Below are 26,550 nucleotides of genomic sequence, written 5' to 3'. Positions count from 1 at the left end.
TCATTGATCCTTTCTACTGTTTTTTTTGTTTGTTTGTTTCAATTTAATTTATTTCTGTGGTAATTCTTATTATTTCCCTCCTGCTGACTTTGGGCTTTGTTCTTCTTTTTCTAATTCTGTTAGGGGAAATTTGAGATGGTTTATTTGAGATTTTTTTGGTTCTCAAGGTGAGCCTGTATTGTAATGAATTTCACTCTTAGGACCATTTTTGCTGCATCTCAAATGAATTTGTATGGTGTGTTTTCATTTGTCTCCAGACAGTTTTTGATTTATCCTTAATTTCTTCAATGATCCATTGATTGTTCAGTAGCATGCTCTTTAGTCTCCACATGTTTGTGACTTTATCAGCTTTTTTCTTGCAGTTGATTTCTAGTTTCATAGCATTATGGTTAGAAAAGATGTTTGATATGATTTCAATCTTCTTAAGTTTATTGAGGCTTGCCTTGTTTCCCAACATATGGTCTGTCTTTGAGAATGTCTCATGTGCACTTGAGAAGAATGCGTATTCTGCTGATTTTGGATGGAGTGTTCTATACAGATCTATTAAGTCCATCTGGTCTAGTTTTTCATTTAGTTCCACTATTTCCTTGTTGACTTTCTGTCTGGTTGATCTAGCCATTGATGAAAGTGGGATGTGGGGGATCTCGTCAAGATGGCAGCATTAGCAGACTCTGAACTCATCTCCTCCCATGAACACAACCAGGTTACAACTATTTTTGGAAAAATTACCCTGGCTGGAAAACTGAAAACTGGATAAAAAGAACCCTCATAACAAGGGACTTCCTGACTAAGGCAGAAGAGGCAGAAATTTCTTCTGGAGAGAAAAACAGCCACCTTCAGGAGCAGCAGAGTTTCTCAGCTGGCCAGGCAGGAGCCACCCTAAGGTATACAGCCCGCCCTGGAGGAGTGAGGTCCAGAGTGGGGGACTGATACTGCTATAAGCATTCTTCAGACTCAGTGCAACTGAGATGAGGGTCTTACTATCTGGCTTCGCTGGTTATTAACTGCAGTGCACAATACCTCCAGAAAAGCTACTGGAAAAAAGCTGAAAAGACCCAGGTCTTAATGGGCCCATGCACAAACTCACCTGTCTCAGCAATGTAAAATCATGAGAGAGAAGACTGACAGTCCTTTGGTGAAAAGAGACTCACCTGGTGGGCTCTGGGTGCATCTCGATAAGAGAAGGGACCTCTCCAGAGACTGAAACATTGGTGGTGGCCATTACTGTGACCTAGTCCAGGTGTGCTGACACAGACCCCAGCAGACGCCATTGAAATTCTTCCCCTGGCCTGTTAGCCCAGGAGTCTGCCACAACCACAAGGGCGTTGATTTAATCCAGTTCAGCCAGGGCAGGCAGCCCGCCTTGGGACCAGCCCCACCCAACAACAAGCCCTCAGGCTACTTGTTCGCCAGCACTGACTGGGTGCCTTGATCCTCTACAGGAAGGTGAGTGTGTCCACCTCTGTGGGGCAGGGCCTCTGTGAGGACAAGGTGAACTGTGGGGGGCACTGGTGGAGAGGTGGGGGCCACTGCAGTGTGGCATCAGAGTACGCTCTAGGGGATTGGGAAGTGTGCATGCACCAGGACTGTGTTGATGGTGTGTGTGGTCCTGTGGGGGGTGAGGCTTTTCAGTGGCAGAAGACCTGTGCTTCACAAATAGCCATAAAAAGGATCAGCTTCACCTTCCAAAACCTGAAACAAATGAGTGCTCCAGTGCCTAGGGCCAGCCCCACTCAGCTGCACTCCTAGTCGAACTGACAACAGCCTTGTAGGCCAGAGGCCTACAGCAACTGTAAGCCCCTGAACCTAGCAACCAGCTACACTGGGTAAGCTACCCAATTAACAGGAAAACTGCAACAAGAGTGTGCTGTTAGACCTTGTAGCCAATGATGCTGAGGATTCACAAACTGGACTTACAAACAGCTGGCCAGGGAAGGTAAGACTAGATTCCCTAGGTACATGCATTAAGAGCAACCTTGCCACAGCAGAAGGACATAAGTAGCCCACACAGGGGTCATTCTTGGATCATTTGGACTGGTGGCAAGAGGAAAGCACTATGCTTGGCCTCAAAAGGTATCTCTTACATAAGGCCACTTCTCCAAGATCAGGAGACATAGGCAACTCACCTAATAGATAAAAGCACAGAGAAAGAGGCATAATGAGGAGGCAAAAGAATACATTCCAAGCAAGGGAACAGGAAAAACACCAGAAAAAGAACTAAATGAAACAGAAATAAGTGACTTACCCAACAAAGAGTTTAAACAAAAACTCATAAGAATGCTCACTGACATTGGGAGAAGACTGGATGAACACAGTGAACTCATCCACAAAGAACTGGAAAATATAAAAAAGAACCAATCAGAAATGAAGAATACAATACTGGAGGTGAAAAATTCATTAGAGGGACTTAATAGCAGAGTAGATGATACAGAAGAATGGATCAGCAAGCTAGACGAAAGACTAGAGGAAATCAACCAAGCTTAACAGGAAAAAGAAAAAAGAATTAGAATGAGAACAGTCTAAGGCTATTCTGGGACAATATCAAGCACACAAAGATTCATATTATAGGTGTCCAAGAAAGAGAAGAGAGAGACAAAGGGGCAGAAAATTTATTTGAAGAAATGATAGATGAAAATTTTCCTAACTTAGGAAGGGAAACAGACATCCAAGTACAGGAAGCACAGAGAGCTCCAAACAAGAGAAGCCCAAAGAGGCCCACACCAAGACACATTATAATTAAAATGTCCAAAATTAAAGATAAAGAGAGAATCCTAAAAGTGGCAAGAGAAAGGCAACAAGTGACATACAAAGGAAAGCCCATAGGCTATCAGTGGACTTCTCAGCTGAACACCTACAGGCGAGAAGAAAATAGCATTACATATTTAAAGTGCTAAAAGGAAAAAAACCTACAGCCAAGAATACTCTATCCATCAAGGTTGTCATTCAGAATGGAAGGACAGATAAAGAGCTTCCCAGACAAGCAAAAATTAAATGAGTTTATCACCAAGAAACCATTTCTACAAGAAATGCTCAAGGGACTTTATTTAAGTGGGAAAGTGATGACACAAATAGGGATAAAAAATTATTTAAAAAACCCACCTAAAAAACCAGGCAATAAAACCACTTGTAAAGGTAAAAATATACTAAAGGTAGCAGATCAACCATCTGTGAAGATAATATGAAAGTTAAAAGACAAAAGTACTAAAATTACATATTTCAATGGCAAGAGGGTAAAGGACAGACACAAAACAAGAGATTAAAGATGACTTCAATAACATAAAATGTGGGAGGAGGGGAGTGAAAAAGTAGAGCTTTTAGAAAGAGGTCAAGCTAAAGAGTCATCAACTCAATATAGACTGTTATATACATAGAATATTATATAGGATCCTCATGGTAATCACAAATCAGACACCTATAATAAATAAGCAAATAAGTAAGACAAAAGAAATCAAACATATTATTAAAGAAAGCCATCCAATTACAAGGGAAGAGAGCAAGAGAAAAAGAAAGGAACAGAGAACTACTAAAACAACCAGAAAAAAAGTAATAAAATGGCAATAAATACATATTTACCAATAGCTACTTAAATGTCAATGGTTTAAATGCTACAATCAAAAGGCAGAGGGTAGACAATTGGATAAAAAAACAAGACCCATATATATGCTGCATACAAGAGACACACTTCAGACCTAAAGACACTCACAAACTGAAAGTGAAATGATGGAAAAAGATATTCCATGCAAATGGAAAGAAAAGAAAGTAGGGGTAGCAATACTCATATCAGAGAAAACAAACTTTAAAACAAGAACTGTAACAAGAGACAAAGAAGGGCACTACATAATGATAAAGGCAACAATCCAACAAGAAGATATAACACTTGTAAATTTCTATGCACCCAACATAGGAACACCTAAATATATAAAGCAATTATTAACAAACAAAAAGGAGAAATAGACAGTAACACAATAATAGTAGGGGACTTCAACACTCCACTTACACTAATGGATAGATCATCCAAAGAGAAGAACAATAAGGAAACATTGGCTTTAAATGACACATTTGACCAGATGGACTTAGTGGATATACATAAAAGATTCCATCCAAAAACCACAGAATACACATTCTTTTCAAATGCACATGGAACATTCTCCAGGACTGATCACATACTGGCCTCAAAACAAGTCTCAATAAATTTAAGAAGATCAAAATAATACCATGCATCTTTTCTGACCTCATAGGTATGAAACTAGAAATCAAATACAGGCAGAAAATCAGAAAAGGCACAAAAATGTGGAGATTAAACAAAATGCTACTGAACAATGACTAGGTCGGTGGAGAAATCAAAAAACTCCTGGAGACAAATGAAAATGAAAATACAACATGCCAAAATCTATGGCATACAGCAAAAGCAGTTCTAAGAGTGAAGTTTATTGCAATTCAGGCTTACCTCAACAAAGGAGAAAACTCCCAAATAAACAATCTAAAAGCGCATCTAAAGATACTGGAAAAAGAAGAACAAACAAAGCCCTAAATCAGCAGAAGGAAGGAAATAATAAAAATCAGAGCAGAAATAAACGAAATAGGGACTAAAAAACAACAGAAAAAATTAATGAAACCAAGAGCTGGTTCTTTGAAAAGACAAACAAAATTGTCAAGCCCTTAGCTAAACTCACCAAGAAAAAAAGAGAGAAGGTTCAAATAAATAAAATCAGAAATGAAAGAGGAGAGATTACAATGGACACCTCAGAAATACAAAAGATAATAAGAGAATACTATGAAAAACTGTACGCCAACAACTTGGATAATCTAGAAGAAATGGATAAATCCTTAGAAACATATAACCATCCAAAACTGGACCAAGAAGAAGTAGAGAATTTGAATAGACCAATCACCAGTAAGGAGATTGAAACAGCAATCAAAAACCTCCCAAAAAATAAATGTCCAGGACAAGATGGCTTCCCTGGTGAATCCAACCAAACATTCAAAGAAGACTTACTATCTATCATTCTCAAACTCTTCCAAAAAATTGAAGAGGAGGGGAGGCTTCCTAACTCATTTTGTGAAGCAAACATTATCCTGATACCAAAACCAGACAAGAACAACACAAAAAAGAAAATTACAGGGCAATATCACTGAGGAACATCGATGCAAAAATCCTCAACAAAATACTAGCAAATCGAATACAACAATACATTAAAAAGATCATACATCATGATCAAGTGAGTTTCAATCCAGGGATGCAGGGATGGTTCAACATCTGCAATCTATCAATGCGATACACCACATTCACAAACCAAAGAATAAAAATCAGATGATCATCTCAATAGATGCAGAAAAAGCATTTGACAAGATACGGCACCCATTTATGATAAAAACTTTAAATAAAATGGGTATAGAAGGAAAATACCTCAACATAATAAAGGCCATATATGACAACCCCACAGCAAATATCACTCTCAATGGAGAAAAACTGAAAGCTATCCCTCTAACAACAGGAACCGGACAAGGATGCCCACTGTCACCACTCTTATTTAACATAGTATTGGAAGCCCTAGCCAGAGCAATTAGGCAAGGAAAAGAAATAAAATGGATCTATATTGAAAAAGAAGTGAAACTGTCACTCTTTGCAGACGACATGATTTTACATATACAAAACCCTAAAGAATCCACTAAAAAACTTTTAGAAACAATAAATGAATACAGTCAGTCGCAGGATACAAAATCAACATACAAAAATCAGTTGCATTTTGGTACACTAACAATGAAGTAGCAGAAAGAGAAATTAAAAATACAATCCCATTTACAATTGCAACTAAAGAAATAAAATACCTAGGAATAAACTTAAGCAAAGAGGTGAGAGGTCTATACACTGAAAACTATAAAACATTGTTGAAAGAAATCGAAGAAGACACAAAGAAATGGAAAGATATTCCGTGCTCTTGGATTGGAAGAATTAATATAGTTAAAATGTCCGTACTTCCTAAAGCAATCTATAGATTCAATGAAATCCCTCTCAAAGTTTCAACAACATTTTTCACAGAAATTGAACAAAGAATCCTAAAATTTATACAGAAAAACAAAAGACCCTGAATAGTCAAAGGATTCTTGAGAAAAAAGAACAAAGCTGGAGGTATCACACCCCCTGATTTCACAATATATTGCAAAGCCATAGTAACCAAAACAGCATGTTCTGGCACAAAACCAGACACACAGATCAACGGAACAGAATCAAGAGCCCAGAAACAAACCCACATATTTATGGACAGCTAATATTTGACAACGGAGCCAAGACCATACAATGGAGACAGGAGAGTCTCTTCAATAAATAGTGTTGGGAAAACTGGACAGTGGCATGCAAAAGAATGAAAATAGACTATTAGCTTGCATCTTTCACAAAAATCAACTCAAAATGGATTAAAGACTTGAATGTAAGACCCGGAATCATGAAATTTCTAGAAGAAAACATAGGCAGTACACTCTCTGACATTGGTCTTAGTAGCATATTTTCAAGTACCAAGACTGACAGTGCAAGGGAAACAAAAGAAAAAATGAACAAATGGGACTACATCAAACTAAAAAGCTTCTGCACAGCAAAAGAAATCATCAACAAAACAAAAAGACAACCTAACAACTGGGAGAAGATATTTGCAAACTATACATCAGATAAAGGGTTAATATCCAAAATATACAAAGAACTCATACATCTCAACAACAAAAAAATCAACAACCCAATTAAAAAATGGGCAAAAGAGCTGAACAGAGATTTCTCCAAAGAAGATACACAGATGGCCAACAGGCATATGAAAAGATGCTCAACATCATTAGCTATCAGGGAAATGCAAATCAAAACTATAATGACATATCACCTCACTCCAGTCAGAATGGCTATAATTAACAAGACAGGAAACAATAAGTGTTGGAGAGGATGCAGAGAGAAGGGAACCCTGGTACACTGCTGGTGGCAGTGCAAACTGGTGCAGCCACCATGGAAAACAGTATGGAGTATCCTCAGAAAATCAAGAATAGATCTACCATATGATCCAGTTATCCACTGAGTATTTATCCAAAGAACATGAAAACACAAATGCATAAAGATACATGCAATCCTATGTTCACTGCAGCATTATTCACAATAGGTAAGACTTGGAAGCAACCTAGGTGCCCATCAAGGGACAAATGGATAAAGAAGATGTGGTATATATGCACAATGGAATACTACTCAGTCATAAGAAATGATGAAATCCAGCCATTTGTGACAACATGAATGGTCCTTGAGGATATTATGCTGAGTGAAATAAGTCAAAGGGAGAAAGTCAAATACTGTATGATCTCATTCATAAGTAGAAGATAAAAACAATGACAAAGAAACACACAGCAATGGAGATTGGACTGGTGGTTACCATAGGGCAAGGGGGGAGCGGGAACAGCAAAAGGGGTGATTTGGCTCACATGTGAGGTGATGGACTACAATTAATTTTTGTGTGGTGAACATGATGTAATCTACACAGAATTTGAAATATATTACGATGTACATCTGAAAGCTTTATAATGTTATAATCCAATGTTAGTGCAATAAGAAAAAGAAAAAAGAAAAAAAAGAAAGTGGGGTGTTAAGGTCCCCTACTATTACTGTGTTGCTGTTAATATCTCCTTTTAGATCAATTAATAGTTGCTGTACGTACTTTGCTGTTCCTGTGTTAGGCGCATATATATTTTATAAGCGTTATGTCCTCTTGATGGGAGTGTCCCTTTTATCATTACATACTGTCCTTCTTTGCCTCTCATTGCCTTTTTTTCTTGAGGTCTACTTTGTCTGATATAAGTATGTCAACACCTGCTTTTTTTGTTTGCCATTAGCTTGGAGTATTGTCTTCCATCCCTTCACTCTGAGCCTGTGTTTGTCTGTAAAGCTGACAAGCGTTTCCTGGAGGCAGCATATTGTTGGATCTTGTTTTTTAACCCATTCAGCCACTCTGTGTCTTTTGATTGGGGAATTCAATTCATTTACATTTAGAGTGATCATTTATATATGAGGGCTTAATGTTGCCATTTTATCACGTTTTATGGTTGTTCTGTATTTCCCTTGTTTCTTTTCCTGTGTATTTTGTAATTCAGTTTGGTGGTTTTCTATGATGGTTTTTCCTTATTTATCACTTGGGTCTCCGTTCTGATTTTTTGTTTAGTGGTTACTGTGAGGATTGTATATAATATCTCATAGATGAGATAGTCCAGTTTCTGACAGCCTCTTATTCCCTTAGTCTAAGCAGATTACATCCCTTTCTTTTCTCCTTCTAAATTATTCTTGTCACAACTTATTCCATTTTGTGTTGTGAGTTTGTTCTTAAAATGAAGTGATATTTATTTTTTATATTTTCCTTCTCTTTATCTTTAATGTTATAATTGTTTGCTAATCTGTTCTGATAGAGAGTTGCAATTTTTTGATTTCGTCTGCCTAATTATCTCCTTGTTCAAGGCTTTGTAAACTCTTTTTTCTCTTTTTCTTTTTTTTTTTTTAGGTATGAGGGCCTTCTTAATTCTATCTTGTAGGGGGGCGTTTTGTGGTGATGAATGCCATCAGCCTTTGTTTATCTGGCAAAGTTTTTATTTCTCCATCATATCTGAAGGATATTTTCACTGGATAAAGTATTCTTGGCTACAAGTTTCTGTCTTTTAGAACTTTGAATATATCATTCTACTCTCTCTTAGCTTGGAAAGTTTCTGATGAGAAATCCACTGAAAGCCTGTAGGGGCTCCTGTGTAAATTATTTTCTTCTGCCTTGCTGTCCTTAATATTTTTTCTTTGTCATTGACTTTTACCAGCTTTTCTTAAATTTTCTTTTCGGAGGAAAATTGGTCCTGAGCTAACATTTGTTGCCAATGTTCCTCATTTTTTATCTCCTCAAAGCTAGCACATAGTTGTATATCCAACTTTTAGGTCATTCTAGTTCTTCTATGTGGAATGTTGCCACTGCATGGCTTGATGAATGGTGTGCAGGTCCATGCCCAGGATCTAAACCTGCAAACCTCAGGCCACTGAAGTGGGAGTGTGTGAACTTAACCATTTGGCCACATGGCCAGCCTGCAACTTTTGCTGGTTTTAATAATATATGCCTTGCAGAAGGTGTTTTTACATTGACGTAATTAGGAATTACATTAACTTCTTTTACTTGTAGCTCCAGCTCCTTGCTCAGGTTTGGGAAATTCTCCGCTATTATTTCTTTGAACAAGCTCTCTGCTCCTTTCTCCCTCTGAAATACCTATAATCCTCATTTTGTATTTCCTAATTGAGTCAGCTACTTCTCAGAGAATTTCTTCATTTCTTTTTAGTCTTAGTTCTCTCTCTCCACCTGAAGAATTTCTATATTGCTACCCTCTGAATTCCTAATTCTATTCTCCATAAAATCAGCTCCATTATTTAAGGACTCCAGATTTTTCTTTATCTTATTCATAGTGTTTTTCAATTCCAACATTTCTGATTGTTTTTTCTTTATCATTTCAATCTCCTTTGTGAAGAATTCCCTTTGTTCACTAATTTTGTTCCTGATTTCCTTGAATTGTCTTTCTGAGTTCTCTTGTAACTTGTTGAGGGTTTTTTTGGCAGCTATTTTGATTTCTCCCTCATTCAGATTGTAGATTTCTGTGCCTTCAGGATTGATTTCTGGGTGTTTGTATTTTTCCTTCTGGTCTGGAGTATTAATATACTCCGTCATACTATTTGATGGGGTGGATCTGTGCCTTCACATGTGATAGTATCTGGTCACAAATTACACCTGCCACCATGGGGGTGGTGTGCAGGAGCTGTGTTTTCTGAGCCCATTGTGATCCCTATCAGCTGTGCCTGTCTAAGCCTGGGCCACTCCTTGGGACTGCTGCAGCCCTGAGGGCTCTCCCACTGAATGGGAAAGTGATCATGCAGGGGCTCTAGGCTGCTGCTGCCTGCTTGTATGGTCCTGCCCAGACACGCTCCCTCCGTTGGGGCTGAAGTGGTACTATGGGTGTTCACAGCAGCCGAGAACTCATTCACCCAGGCCCACAGATCTGCCACCATCTCCTCGTTGGTCACATTAGCTGTTATACTTGGTGGGCAGGGCCTCCCCACTGGGTCCAAGCCAGAGCCACTCCCTGGGACTGCAGCAGTATTGTGGGCTCCCCCACCTGATGAGTAGGTGATCACATGAAGGCTCAGGGCTGCCGCTGTCTGCTCTCACAGTCTTGCCAAGATGCACTCCCCCTTTTGGGGCCGCAGCAGAATTATGAGCATTCGCAGCAGTTGGGAACTCATTTGCCTGGGCCTGCAGATTTGCCACTGTCTCCTCCTAGGTTGCACCAACCATTATGCATGGTGGGTGGGGACTCCCCACTGGGTCCAAGCCTGGGCCACTCCTGGGGACTGTGGTGGGACCATGGGCTCTCCCATCAGATAATAAAGTGATCACATGGGGGCTCAGGGTTGCTGTCAGCAGGGTTGCCACGGCATGCTGCCATCCTTGGTGCCACACTGGTGCTATGGACACTCCAGCCAGGACAGCAGTCACACATATGTACATGGCTGCTGGGGGCCGGAGAGTGCTCACCTATCTCCACCATCTCCCCAGGGGTAGTCCATCCACCTTCAGATGTATATCTGCACAGGTCTCTTAGGTGTCCTGATGTGCTGGGTGTCCTCCGCTGAGTAACGAATGTCCATTTAGATGTAGTTCGAAGCAGGAGAGACAAACAGAACAGCTTACTCTGCCATGTTGCTGGCGTCACAATGGATAGTTTTTAAGCAGAAAACTGACCTGACTGCATGTGTCTTTTAAAAACATCATTTCAGCTGCACAATAGACTATGGGCTGGAGGGAAGTAAGTCAAGAAGCAAAAACAACTGAGAAGTTGCTGGAGGAATCTAGGCAGGAAGTGAGACTTTCTGAACTGGGGAATTAAGAGTGAGGATGGGGAGGAGAGGGAAGATATTTTGAGAGAGATTTTTAGGAGGTTGAAATAAGTGATTAGGTGAATGGAGGGAAGAAGAAAGTTAAAAAAGATATTCAAGGAAAATTCCCAGCTTTCTACATTGGGAAACTGGAGGGATGGAGGTTCTGTTTCCTGGTATCTCAGCACGAGTAGCAGTTTGCTGGGAGAGTACAATGACCTATCCTTTTCAAATTTTATGTGGCATTTGATACCACTGATGTCTCAAATCTTTGTGAATTTTTTTCCTCAGGCTTCCATGCTACTGTATTTTCTAAGCGATTTTTATGCTTTTCTGACTCCTTTCCCTTCTGCTAGTTCTAAATTACAAATATCTCCCATGATTCTCTCCATAATAGGTTCTTTTCTATCAATTTATTCCCTCGGAGAGTTCATGTACTCCCCAGCTTCAACCATCACCTTCATGCTATTCTGAGGTTGCTAATACTAACACTATCACTACTAATCAAAGGCTATTTGCCTCATGCCTTAAAGTTAAGAAAATGATATAATAATCTTATTTAATCCTCAAAATGACTTTCAAGAATGAAAAAGAATATAGGCTCTGAAATCAGATAGAATTGCTGTATAAATTGCAGTTCTGCTATTTAACTATGTGACTTTGGAAAAATAACTCACTGTCTAAGTGATTCCTCGTCTGAGGAATATAAACATTAATAGTAGCAGCCTCATAGGATTGTTAGATGATTAAATAAAACAATGCATAAAAAGTACTTAGCACAGAGTAAGGCACTTAGGAAGCACTTAATAAATACACAGCTTAACTGTAAGAGTTGGTAAAGGACATACGGTAGGGAGGCACATATGGGAAGGAGGCACAGTAGAAGCAGCACTGCATAATTGGTGAAGAGCAGCAGCTTTGGAGACAGACAATCCTTGGTTCAAATCCAGCCCTGTCACTTTCTAGCTGTGCAATCTTAGCTCATGCAAGCTCACTGAGCCTCAGATTGCTGATCTGTAAAATGGAGATGACAACAGTACCTGCCACGTAGTAGAACTGTTTTCAGGAATAAAATCGTCTAAAAGAAAAGCCCAATGTACTGTATAGCACATTATGAGTGTATACACACTCAATAAAATGGCTACTAATTTTATTTTTTCCCTTTTCCAGGGGTGAGAACTAGATGGATTTGCAAAGGTTATGCAGCTTAGAACTAAACAAAACCAGAATTTAAAGTCATATCCTGACACTAAAATGTGCTGATAAATAACAAACCTTAGCCTTTAGTCTGAACAACTCAATTATGCTCCAATCTCATAGTTTAAAAACATATGTCTTTGGTTTCTATGTTATAATTTTAAACTTAGTATATTTAAGATCAAATTTATCATGTTTTTTTCTCAACTCTTCTCTCCTTTGCAAAAATATGTGCTTCCAATCTCCTCATCATTATGTGTGGACTAATCTTTGATTCTTTCTTTTCCAGCTTCTGGCAATTTGGCACCAATTTCTTTTCATTTTTCCATCAAAATCTTTATTTCAATTTTGTTCCATCTCTCCATTCCTACTGTCAGCAGCTTTATACTCCAAGCCCTCACATCTGTTTCCTATAACAGCATCTTAGACTCTTTTTCATTTCCAATTTCTTCTACTCTCAATCCATGAATAGTGCTGCCAGACTAAATTTTCTGAGATATCTTTTCATAATATTAATCTCTGCTCATGAGCCTTTTATATCTCATTATTTCTTACCCCAAATCACCTGGCCCATTTCTCAAGGTCCTTTGTGATTGGATCCTACATTCCCACCTCATCTGTTTCTTATTAATCTACCAACACCAGCTCTTAGTTTCATTTAAACCAAGTTCTTCATTGTCCCTACGTGTCTTCTTACCAAGGAATCTTCATTCATTTTGATTAACTTTCTTGCCACCAGCCACGTAAACTTCACCTACCCTTCAAATTAGTTGAAGTGCTAACCCTTCCACGATATCGTCCTCAGCTTTCCTAGATCATGTGGCCATCTTCTACCTTTTAGTTCCCAGTTGCATTTATAGTAAATATCAGTTTGGCTTTATCTGATCCAAGTTATTACAGTCCTCACCCTGACTTGCTAGACTCTATATTCCATGAAAATGCCCAATCTTTGACTTATTTTGTACCGCTTATAGCAGTTAGCATAAAACTGGACACATAAGAAGTCCTTACAAATACTGATTATTTAATTCAATTAGTAGCACATGACACCAGCAATGAAGAGTTCATCTATCATACACACTCAGAGAAATGTGAGGGACACATTCAAGGTCATATATTGGAACAGCCACTAATTATGGAGGACCGTCACTCTTCTCTTTTAATACAACAATCAATGGACATTACTGCCAGGTCAAATTACTGAAAGCATACCTTTTAGAATTTTACTCCTTTCCTCTAAAACTTTCAGTTACTTCTCATTCTTTAATAATTAAAACCTCACTTCAGTATTCAACGTCCCTTGCTATCTGGCTTCAACTTCCTTTTTCATCTCCCAATACTCAAAATCAAAACATACTCCAAACAACCTAGCCAGTCAAAAATCTTATCTTTCTTTTTTAAAGATTTTATTTTTTTCCTTTTTTCTTCCCAAAGCCCCCTGGTACACAATTGTACATTCTTAGTTGTGGGTCCTTCTAGTTGTGGCATGTGGGACACTGCCTCAGCGTGGCTCGATGAGCGGTGCCATGTCTGTGCCCAGGATTTGAAGTGACGAAACACTGGGCCGCCTGCAGCGGAGCGTGCGAACTTAACCACTTGGCCATGGGGCTGGCCCCAAAAATCTTATCTTTTAAGCCCAGTATGGCTGTCAATTTATCTCTGAACCTACTCAGAAGTCTCTCAACAACATCTAATTTTTTTCTTTGAAATCCTGTGGTACATATTTTTTACTTTCTTAGAGTACATTTTAATATACTTTGTAATTTATATTTATAAGTCTTTGGACATCTCAACCATAAAATTCCATATATCCTTCCAACTCTGTTATGTTCAAAATTCTAAATCTCCTGTCAAAGATGTTCTGCCTTCTCTTAACTTTCAAGGTGAGTTAAAGGTGTTCTTTTCCATAAAGTTGGCACTGCAGAGAACAAGGCTTAAGATTCTGTCTTTCTCGGGGCCAGCCCCATGACATAATGATTAAGTTTTGTGTACTTGCTTCGGTGAACTGGGTTCGTGGGTTCAGACCCTCGGTGTGGACCTACACCATTCATCAGCCATGCTGTGGTGGTGACCTGCATATATATCATGGAGGAAGATTGGCACAGATGTTAGCTCAGGGCTAATCTTCCCCAACAGAAAAAAAAATTCTGTCTCTCTCAACCACCACATCAAATCAACTCTGGTGAAATTCTCTTTCTCTTCTGCTTTTTGTTTAAATGATAGGTAGCTGGGATTGCAAATTGTGCTTCTGTCAAACTCATAAGGAAGACAAGTTTACTCATACAGAACAGAGCTTGAAACAGAGCTTTAAGCTTGAAATCTGCATCACACTTTTCCTGTTTAGCTCTTATAAGATCCATCAGAGTGGTATATTTCTTAAATAGTCAATACATATCTGCTTACCTTTGACTCAAGGCGAGAAGTCAGATTCCCCAATTCCATGTGAACAGACTTGGGAAAAGCAACCAAATCTACATGCTAACAATTTTTTATACAATACGGTTTCACTCCTCCATCTAGCAGATAATTTTTACTTAGATGATCTTAAGAAGTCTCTTGATTAAGGAGTAACTATTGCTGGTACAGATCGTGGAGTGAATTCATGCACCTATTCTCACTCCCTTCTAAAAGCTTAATGGAAGGTATTTCATAAAAAGGCATAAACTCACTTAGATGGAGAATAGAAGACAGGAGGTGACAGAAGTAACTGATTTAGTAGAATTTAGCCCTAGGCCAATGGTAGGATGTACTAAGGACCAACCCAATGTACACAGTAGAATAACTCCCTTCCTCTAAAGCAACAGGGTGAGGAACTGGTGACACCAGGTACCTCTGGAAGCGAAGGAGAAATGAAAAGGGCACCAAAATAAAAAGGATTGATTGGCAGTCTGTTTACTAAGCCGTCAGATCCCTAGATCCCTTCCCTCTAGACTGGCAACGGACTCTCCTCCACCCTGGCTGAACACTGGAAGTTTCTTCTGTGAACAGAAGTGAAACAGAGGAACTGACCTGGGAGAAATGAGACACAGCTGAGGGCAGAGGTAATATAATAAAAATAGAGGGATTCAGCTAATGTATGCACACAACATTCTGAGACCTCTAAGCCATTTTTCCTGCTCAATTCCCAGGGAGAAAAAAAAAAACCAAACTGCGGCATGCCTTCATTTCAAGACAGGAGACTGGAATCTACCCAGTGTATTTTATAAAGCAGAAAAGTTTCAGAATTATTCTTCAGTAATGGCGAATTTTACTCATAATAGCAGACATTGCTAATATTTATTGAGCACTTAGAATGTGCCAGATACTGAGTTAAACACCCTATGTATCATTCCATTGTTATTACTTCCACTTTATACATGGGAAACTGGTTAGATCAAGGTTTCAGGTAAGCAGTAGAGTCAGGGTTCACACGTGGGCTCCTGGGTACAGAAGTAACTTGCTGGTTGCTGTCCTACACTGCGTCTTAGCCTATGAAATCTGAACGAACTATGATAAGGACTCTTGCCCAACGGTATCATATTCTCTCCACCACCTCTGCCACCAACCTCTCTGTAATTTTCACAGTATTAATTTCTGCAAGGGAAAGTATTATAATATGCAAAAATTCCCTTAATTAAAAAATATTCTCAGGGGCCGGCCCTATGGCTGAGTGGTTAAGTTTGCGCTCTCCACTTCGGCAGCCTAGGGTTTCCCTGGTTCAGATCCTGGGCGCGGACATGGAACTGTTCGTCAGGCGATGCTGAAGTGGCGTCCCACATGCCACAACTAGAAGGACCCACAACTAAAATATGCAACCATGTATGGGGGGGATTTGGGGAGAAAAAAAAAAGAAGATTGGCAACAGTTGTTGGCTCAGGTGCCATCTTAAAAATAAACATTATTCTCTTGGATACAGTAATATATTGAAGGATTAATATATTAGCTAAATTGATTTACTACAGTTAACAAGTCACGTCCACCAACATTACACAAGAGGTGGCCCAGGGGCTTTGAGACGGGTGAACAAAACAGGTTCCTCTAGCTAACCCTTTTCTCTCCCACCCCTACAAGTTCAAAGTTTGTCTGTTTTCTCCCCTTCTTTTGGATCCCCTGACTATTCATGAGAGTTGTGCCAACAAGTTGAAAAATGAATATGTGGTTGATCGCTTATCTCACTTAATGAGGTTAATCACATTACGCATAAAGATAAGCAGATACAGGCATTCCTTAAAATCTGATTTGTCTTAGGCAATGATGCAGAAGATAGAGTTCAAAGAAAAAACAAACGTAACCTCTAAATGCAGAAAGAAGACAGAGTTTGACAGATGATTCATTTGCTTTCCTATTAGAATCACTGTATTCTGGGTACATCAGGCAAAGATTTGAGTCTCCTTTATGAGCATATGCAAAAATGAAAGGCAAAAAGAAGAAGGCAAAAAACTTGGTTAGTGTGTGTTAAAATCTCGGTTGTGTCAGATAACTGTTGTGAATGAGGTGAGAAACAAATTGCTAACTGTATAAAAATTTATTAAGCACTCATTTTATGGAGAGTTCATGTACACACAGACTAGACTATGCAAAAGCCAGAGAAAAAGACACTCAGATTGCTTTGCATACTTTTCTCTAACTATCAGGAAAAAAGAATTCCTGTTTAAAATGTACATATTGTGGGGCTGGCCTAGTGGCATAGTGGTTAAGTTCACCCACTCCGCTTTGGTGGCCCGGGGTTTACAGGTTCGGATCCTAGGGGCAGACCTAGCAGTGCTCATCAAGCCACACTGTGGCAGCATCCCACATAAAGTAGAGGAAGATCAGCACAGACGGTAGCTCAGTGACAATCTTCCTCACAAAAAAACAATAAAATAAAAATTTATAAAATGTGCATATTGTGCCCATTAATATTCATTCTTCCTCTTTAGAGCAATTTTACCATCCTGAGAAGCTACTTGTCAAAATCAGCAAAATAACCATAGCTAGGTCCTATAGCAAAATCTCTTCAAACACTGCTTCTGTTCTTTCCTCTCTCCTCCACCCCTGCAACTCCAATTACCTGTATAATAAACTTCTCTCCCTTAAATCTCTTAGATTCTTTTCTCTTTTTTCCATCGTGTTCTCTTTGTGCTTCAGTCTGGATACTTTATATCACCCTATCTTCCAATTCTTTAATTGTCTTCACAGCTGTATCAAATTGACTGGTAAACCCATGTATTGTGTTCTTAATTTCAGGTATTATATTTTTAAGTTCTAGAATTCTATTGGATTCTTTTACATAGAATCCAAATCTCCCATAAAATAGTTCACCTGCTCACCCAATGCCATAGCCCTTTAAAAGTCTAAATCTGTTAATTTGATTACATGGATATGCTTTGGGGCTGTTTCTATTGTGTGTTTTTCTCTTGGTTTCAGTTATCTCATCAGGTCTGCCTAATATGCTTGATAATTTTTGATTGCCTGCTGAAAATTGTATACAGAATATTTTAGAGATAATCTAAGGCTCTGAATCATGTTATCTTTCTCCAGAGAAAAACAGGCAAAAAGAGTAGGATCCAATCACTTTAATTCAGTCTAGGATTGATAAGATTTGAAGTTGGATATAAGTATTTGCAAGGGGTGGGCTATTTCTAGTTCACCTTTACTCCTAATGAATAGCTCATTCAGGAGTCCACTTGAAAAATGGGAGGGTTAACCAGGTCCATTCCACTTTGGTTTGTCCTGAAATCCAATTTTTGTCTCCCTAGCCCTGTGAAGCTGCTGAAAGCCCCAGTCAGCATCTGTGCTGGAGTCTTCTCCTCAGCTTCTTAGCATCTCTGTACAATTTTTGAACTAGAAAACACCTTGAAGCGAAAAGAGCCAATGCTCAGGGCTTCCATTCTCACTGGAATTCTGGCCCCTCAGATTATATCAGTTTTTATAACTCTTTAACGCCTTCCAACATTATTGTTGTTTTAATTTCATATAACTTTCTGGTTGTTTGTATTGGGAAAGTTGATGCAAGTTATTCCACCATAGCTGGAAACGGACATCTTCAATATCTGTTAAAATTAAAAATATACATAATACCTCTGACTCAGCATTTCCATTCTAGGATTTTATACTACAGATAAACTCATACATGCCCCAAAATACACATAAATAACGTTAAGTCTAGCATTATTTGTAATAGCAAAATATTTTAAAATGAAAGAAATCAGTAAAGAATAAAGTTCATCAGCAAAGAATAGGTCAATCTATTATCATGTAATAGAACACAATGATGCTGTGGAAACAAATGACCTGGATTTCTATGTGTTAAAATGGAAAATGGAGAATTATGTGCATAGCATGCCCCAATTTAGGTAAAAGTGGATAAACACATGAATGTATATTTACATATGCAAAAAATGTTTTTGAAGAGAGAAATTCGAACAGAAAAGAGTGAGTGCTCTGAGAAAGGACAGATAAACTGGAGGCTTGGAGTCACTCAAGATTTTTCATTACTTGATAGTGTTTAAATTTATTTTTTACATATTACATGCCTTACTTTTATAATAAACATTATTTAAGAGAAAAATAAAATATAGCATGAGAAGGGTCACCTATTTGGAGGCAAAGAAGAAAATGGCAACTCAAAGGAGGCTTATTTCAGCAAGAAAACCTCACAGACTCAGCTCTGAGTTAAGACTCCAGGCAGACTGGATTACCTGCATGAAGGAGAGAGAATGCATGCAGAACAGGGGAGCAGAGCAGGGAGGTATGCGGGATACTCACTCTCTGAGGAGAGCAGAGAAAGAGTGAAATAGTCACTGTGGAGAATGGGTAGAGAATTTTTCTAGAGAAATAGATTTCCAGGTCATGTTGAGGAACTTGCAAGAGTTGAATAAAATGACTTCAGCATTTTTGTGTTTAAACATCCCGTGATAATACCCGCATTAATTCATAATCAACATCATGGTAACTCCAAAAGCTTATTTCCCTTTTCTACAAAGAATCTCTACACGCTTGAAACCTGAACTCATCACTTCAAATTTTAGAAGCAGCTTACAAAAAGCTATTTTGCCTCAGTCCCAGTCTCTCATTTCTGAAGTTCTCTTTCTTTCACCCCCAGAAATTTAATTTCGTTATTAATCTACACCGTTTCTGCAGAAGCAAAATTTAGTCTGACGGTAGTGAACACATGTGAACATAGAAATAATGTTTGCCATAGAACGAATTGCAGTGGAAAGAGTCCTATCGGAGGGGCAAGGAAAGCAACTGTGTTCATTAGATAGACTTAAACAAATGACACGAAATTATCTAGAAATCAAATATAATTTGTCACATTTATATAATCATTTCATCTTTATTCTAATCTTTACTATTTGCCTGGCACATATTAGGTGCTTAATAATGCTTAATGAAAGAAGGAATTAACATTTCAGGTTTTTCTAAGCATTTGGTACATATTGATAAACCATAAAATAATCAAATACAAATAACTCTGAAAGAAAATGTGAAACCGATAAAGTTAGTGAAGAATGTAACTGCTAACAGTTCATACCACAGCAACGGTATTAACCATGTCCAGAGATGATGCTGATGGATTAAAAGCATGGGAGGGGAAAATGATAACTTATTAGTGGAGTTCAGTTCTTTCACAGAAGTAGAGTGATTTTTTTTCCTTCAAGATTGTGGAATAAAAAACCTCTAATAATCACGCTATTTTAGTTAATTTAGCCTTGCCACACTTATAAATATTTGTCCTCAGACTCTAATAAAATACAATAATTAATAGAAGAGAGTGAAAATAACTAAGTCTTGAGTGTTCAGAATAAATTTAGGATTTGACAATGATAAGGGTTAAACAATTGTAACCTGAAACCTTGGGATAATTTGTTACTACTGGGCAAGTTAATTTCCTAATTGGTAAAAAAGAAGAGGTTAGATTCAATAATCTCTAAAGGAAGTTTCCACTCACATTTCTGATGGAGAAGCATCTGATCACGGAGACTATAAGATACCTTAGAAGTAGAGGAATTTTTATGTAGAATACAATGCCCATTTTAATGAAAGTAAACTTTCTGACAGAACAATTTCCTCTTAGGTATAGCTTACTTACTCTTTTATTCAGGTCAACAAGCTGGTAATAATTTTCATAATTAAACAAACATTTTTATATCCATTAGAAGTTTAATTTTTTCATAAAACTATATCATGAATGTATTTGAGTTTTCTTTTAAATAAAATTAATTTTACAGTCATTATATCACGGCACTATTTTTTTCCTCCTTTAGATGCCTATATTTCGAGAAATAGTATAAATTTTTACCTCTAAAAGATAAGGCTCCATTTGATCCAGGGTTTTTCCAAGATGCTTATCGGGATCTAAACCTGCCAAGAAAAGTTCAATTTTTTTAGAAAACTATCAGATTGGAAGTTTAAAGACACATCCCCCTTCCCTTGGCTCCTCCTTGCCTAGGAAACCAGTATGTATTTATTTTAAATTGCTCTGATCCTAAAGTAAAACGTATTTTGCTAGTATTGACTTTCCCATTCCTCCTGCGTAACTGGTTTTCTTGCTCCTGAAAAACGTTTCATTCCAATTCATTTCAATTGCACTGTGTCAACTGCCAGAGGCATTATTTCAATTCTTTTTTCATTTTTGAGGAGTTGTAATTAGAATGGAAAAAACAAGTATCATTTCAAAGATATGAAATTTAAATCTTTCATATTTTAATTATTATGGTTTTCTTTTTTAAGTATGTACAACAGTGAGAATTTTCTGATTTATCCCTAGTTTGTCTAAACTTCAAACTTCTTACTTAGAGAAAAACAGTAGAAAATAGAAGAGAGGTAGAGTGTTATGCCTATATAATTAACTTACTTAGTAGCATTAGGACATAAATAATTGAACTAGCAAATTAAATGACATTTCACTCCAGTGACCACTGTGTGACAACATGTTTTCCAAGTAAAGACAGAAACACTCTGAAAAATCATTTTTGTACCAATAGCATACGCATAATCTCTGATAAAGATATTCAATTGATATAATAGTAGAGCTTATGTGGGTGATGGGGTGTGGGTGGACAAGTGTAGACAATAACTCTTCCCATATTCCAAAACTAACCTGACAGGAAAAAAAAACTCACATGCCACAAGTTGGCTGTGAAAAGAAAGAATTCAGTTTGGATATTCACATTCCTAATACAGGTACTGGCTTAGGTTTATTTAAATAAGTTATTTCTATTTATTATTGATTTAAATCATTTAGCTTATTAACTATACAAAGTGAATAATAATTTCTGCTTTTAGTTGGATGGCATTTTTGGTAACATGATATTTCCTATAATCACATATCAGAGTAACAAAAGGGAAGTCAGGTAAAGAGTAAGGAGTCTTCTGCCACTGTGTATTAAATTACATCAGACCCAAAGCAAACAACTCAGACTAGCAGCACTAGGTAGAATATCTGAGTCAATTCCCTTCCCTTCACAGTGATCTTATTCTCATGGTGTAGTCACTAAAATTAAAATTTCAATTGGCTGGGTGAACACATAGACGAACTAATCGTTGACTTTGTTCTGTTCCTCTATTCCTGTCAATCACTTTGCAATTCAGTGTTTAAAATGAATAAGTAAACAAAATATTTTGAGACAAACATCCATGTCATCACCACCCAGATTTAACAAGGATTAACATCTTGCCATATTTCCTCCATAACCTTTTCTTTAAGAAATAAACTCCACCAACGACATAATGGAATTTCACAGTTTATCAACCCCTTTTAATCTATTCCCCCTGGCCTTTCTACATAGATAACTGCTCTTCTGAAGTTGGCATGTTACCTTCCAACTATGCTTTTACAATTTTACTACAAATGCTTATATCTAAAACAATATTTGGTATTGTTCATGTATATTAAATTTTTACATGAATGGTATAACTTTTTACTAGATTTTTTTCAATTCACAGTGCTAATGAGATTTACTTATATTGATTACTGTGGCTCTGATCCATCCAGTTTTAGTGTCATATTATATTCTATTATATGCATACGTAGAATTTGCTTATCCATTCTCCAGTAGATGGGAACTTGGCCACTAGCTTGTTTCTAATTTCTGTTTTGTCACTAGTACTTCCTATCCTGCAGTGAATATGCTTTAATGCGAAATTATTATGCTAGAGGAGAATATATATATATAATATTGCCAATTGCTCTCCAAAGTAGTATTACCAATTTGTACTTTCACCATCAGGGAAACAGAATTCCCATTTCACATAATGTGAAAATAATTTAGTGTTGTCTGATTTTTTCATCTTTGTCAATCTGAGATATTTATATATATAATTGTTTTGGATACTTGCTTTAATTTTCATTTTCTGATCACTATTAAAAGTAAGCATGTTTTCATATTTCATTGCCCCTTCATTCAGGCTTTCACTTCTGTAAGTTGCATATTAAAATCATTTGCCCATTTTTAATGCTGAATTTTATCTTTCATTTGATGATGCATAGTTTTTGATACATTCTGACGACTAATCCTTCATCATTATGAGCATTGTAAATCTCTTCCTAATCAGTGGCTTGTCATTACACTTTTTTTTATTGGGGGAGGGTCTTTTAACAAACATAAGCTTTATTGTATAGTAGTCAAAAGAATTATTATTAAAATTTTTTTCTTTGTATTGTAATAAACTCTTTCTTATCCCAAGGTCATAATGTTAATCTCTTATATTTTCTTTTCAAAGTTTTAAAATTTTGCTGTCCACATTTAGATCTTTAATTCATGTAGAATTTACATGCAGCTATCATATAAGGAGTGTTATAATTGTATCTCTCACTTATGGATAATAAGTACTATTTTTGGAATCTCTTCCCTACTGATGTATATGACACCTCAGCTTAAACACGCAGTTTCCATCCATATCTGAGTCTGTGTCATGCCACCTACAATTTACTTTAAAATATTTCAGAAAAACTAGTGCGACATACAAAAGTCTGTTTTAATCTACTCTTAGAGATAGTTAGTAGAGAACCAAAGGACTCTAATCAGAACCCATAACTCCAGAGGCTATAACGTCTAGTGATATAATTTTTTTAATCTTAGATCATGGAGAAGGTTTTGATAATTAACACAATGGCTGTTAGAAATGATTTTTCCTTACGAAATTTATTTACTTAAAAAATAAATTACATAGTACTTACTATGTGCAAGGCATCATTATAAGTGTTCTACAAATATTAACTAATTGGATTCTCATAACAATCCAATGAGTAGGGACTATTATTGTCTCCACTTAACAGATGAGAAAATTGAGGCACAGAGAAGTTCACAGTGACTCTCCAAGGTCACCCACTACCAAGAGAGAAAATCAGGATCAAATTTAGGCAGTCTGGCTGTGGAGCCCTGGTTTCAACTACCAGATTACCTTGCTTCTCTAAGCTGGGTTAAAGATGTTTCCATCTACACCTCATTCGCTAAGATTTCTTTGTCATTTTCTCAGACTTGTTAATTCTGCTGTTTTAGAGCATGAACAACCACATTTTATAACTACTTTGTCCATATCTACTGAGATGTATTCCTCAATTCACCAATACTAGATATTATTAAATTTAAAATTTTCGCCATTATGATAGAAAAAATGATATTTATCTATCGGTATTTTTATTTGCATATCTTTACTTTTGTATGATTCAGGTAGAACACGTTTTTCAGAAATTTATGGCCAGATTTGCAGCTTTTGTTTTACTATGAATTGATTATTCATATTTTTTGGCCATTTTTCTAATAGACTACTCATCTTTTTAAAAATAATACTGAAACACTTCTTCAAAACCAAGGCCACTTAGTCCTTTGCTTATCAAATGTGTTTTTTTAGGGTTTCCCATTTGTTTTATGAATTCACATAAGGCATAATACTTTATTGGTGATTGGTCTTTTCTCTTGATAGATCTTGTTATATTTGGCAATTTGGGGAGTCTCATCGAAGAGGCAGCTTTTTGTTGTTGTTTTCAATGTCTTCCCCACTTTTCAATTTCACAAATTTTGCTCTTACACTTATCATTACCTTCCTTTTGCTTTCTTTGTGTTAATTCAATAGCTTGTTTATTTCTAGCTTCTTGATTTGAACACAATTCATTTATATTTACACATTTCTTATTTTTGAAACAGAAGGACTTAAGTATCAATTTAGCTACATTCCAGAAGATTTGAAAAGTGGCACTTTTATTGTCATTCAGTTTTCAATATTTTGTCATTTTTATTGAGTTATTTAGGATTACTCTAGTAAGCGTCAAAACGTTTATTTTTTACTATTTTTTGTTGTTTTTTAATTTGATTGCACTGTGGTCAAAACTGTAGTCTTTATGAGATAATTCTTCAAAATCTGGTAAATTTCCTTTGTGACCTAGAACATGGTCAAATTTTATGAATGTTCCATTTGTGCTAGGAAAGTATGTTCTCCATCTATTGAAAGCAAGATTCTGTATCCAAACACACAAAATCATGATTGCGATTGTTAATTCTGCTGTTCAAATCTGCTATGGCCTTTAATATTCAGTTTCTGTGAACCATCAGTTTCTAATAAAGGAGTGGCAAAATCCCCCATTATGATGTAGTTTTAATAATTTCTTACAATTCTATCAGTTTTGCTTTATATATTTTAAAGCTATGTTGTTATTTGTATACAAATTCACAATTTTTAAAACTTCTCGATGGGATTATTCCCTTATTAAGTAGTACTGACTCTTTCATCTCCATGTATGATTTTTATCTTATATTCTGTTTATCAACATTACAACATCAGCTTTCTTTTGTTAGCATTTTTCTGATATATATTTTACTATCATTTATTTCAAATTTTCTGTATGCTTTTGTTTTAGATGCCTTTTATAAATTACATACAATTGGATTTTAAAAATTTTGCCCTAGCTTACAAACACAACTCTAAAAAATTGAGTTTAACACAGATAGAAAGAACAAATTGGTGGTTACCAGAGAGGAAGGGAGGTGAGGAAGGGTGAAAGGGGTAAAGCGGCACATTTGTACAGTGACGAATGACAATTAGACTTTTGGTGGCAAACACGATGTAGTCTATATAGAAATCAAAATATGATGTACACCTGACGTTTATGTAATGTTATAAATCAATGTTACCACAATAAAAAATTTTAAAAATAATACATACAATAAAAACTGAATTTAACCATGTTACATTTTTTATATTTTACATTGTAACTCTACACCTGTTTCTATCATCTTATGTGGATTTTCTGTTACATTAAGCTTTATATATATTTTTTCCTTTGCTATTTTCTGTGTTATACTGGATTGAAAAAGATTTTTGTCTATTCGTTTTCTCTGCTGATTAGGAAATTGTAGACAGATTTCTACTTTTTCAGAAATCACTAGTAATTTTTTAAAACATTCAAAACCACAGTATTTGTCTAAATAAATTATTTAAGAATGCATGAATCTTAGAACATAAATCTAAGAATTTATGTTTAGCATCTTTTTGACCAAGAGAATTTAACTAGCCACTAAATAAGCCCCATCGTTTCAGTTTTTACTATTGTGTTAAATTTTAGTTCTACCATTTTTGGCAAGAAAAATTAAGCTTACCAATATATTTTATAATGTCATTGCTCACCATTGTTTCTCATTAATTTCTCCTGGAACTGAATCTATTTCTAACTGAAGTCCATTCTTGTTTTCCTTTTTGCTTAAGATCTGTGAGTGGTAAACTCTCCTAGTTTTTCCATGTCTTATATTGCTCTATCTCATTCTCATTGTTACATAATAGCTTAGTTGTAATATATTAGTTCTTCAGGCATTTGTTGTCCCTAATGAGATTTATGCTGTCAGTCTAACAGTGGTTCCCAGATGAGGAAGCTTTATTTCCTCTATGCTAGACAGATTGTACAATTTTCACTTTACCTTTGACACTTTGTAATTTTAATACAATTTGTCTAGGTGTATGTTTATTTTTTTATTATTATTCATTTTTTTGTGAGGAAGATTGGCCCTGAGCTAACATCTGTTGTCAATCTTCCTCTTTTTGTTTGAGGAAGCTTGTCACTGAGCTAACATCTGTGCCAATCTTCCTCTGTTTTATGTGGGATGCTGACACAACATGGCTTGATGAGCGGTGCTAGATCTGCACATGGGATCTGAATCTGCAAATCCTGGGCAGCTGAAGTGGAGCACATGAACTTAACCACTACGCCATGGTGCTGTCCCCCATATGTTTACTTTTATTTATATGCACCTAATAAGCACTTGCAATTCCAAAACTCATATCTTTCTTCAAGTCTAGAAAATCTTCAGCCATTTTATCCATCAAAACTCTTTTTCCACCATTTCTTCTATTTTTTTTCTGAAAGATCTATTACATAAATATTGCAGTTTCCCAGTCTGGCCTCCATATTTTAAATTGCTCTCAATGTTTTTTACCTATCTCTCTTTGTTGCCTTCTGGGTGAGTTATTTTTTTCTGCTTCAC

General features: G+C 36.7%; 1 protein-coding gene across 4 annotated transcripts in view; it reads right to left on the bottom strand.

The window, feature by feature from the left end:
- The window catches only part of DPH6 (diphthamine biosynthesis 6), a 175,856-nt gene that overhangs the window by 24,958 nt on the left and 124,348 nt on the right, over positions 1-26,550 (bottom strand). For 2 of the 4 annotated variants that reach the window (XM_023620489.2, XM_070272389.1), the window contains exon 6: positions 20,376-20,437. In XM_023620489.2, the coding sequence (XP_023476257.1) occupies positions 20,376-20,437 (62 nt within the window). Of the gene's footprint in view, positions 1-2,245; positions 2,335-17,631; positions 18,124-20,375; positions 20,438-26,550 lie in introns of those variants that run through there. The other 2 variants (XR_002800601.2, XM_023620504.2) reach the window with 2 other exon arrangements.

Source organism: Equus caballus, chromosome 1 (genome assembly GCF_041296265.1).
Source record: "Equus caballus isolate H_3958 breed thoroughbred chromosome 1, TB-T2T, whole genome shotgun sequence".
NCBI classification, from domain to species: Eukaryota; Metazoa; Chordata; class Mammalia; order Perissodactyla; family Equidae; genus Equus; species Equus caballus.
Note: the sequence above shows the minus strand (reverse complement) of the source record. Positions and strands in the feature narration are given on the sequence as shown.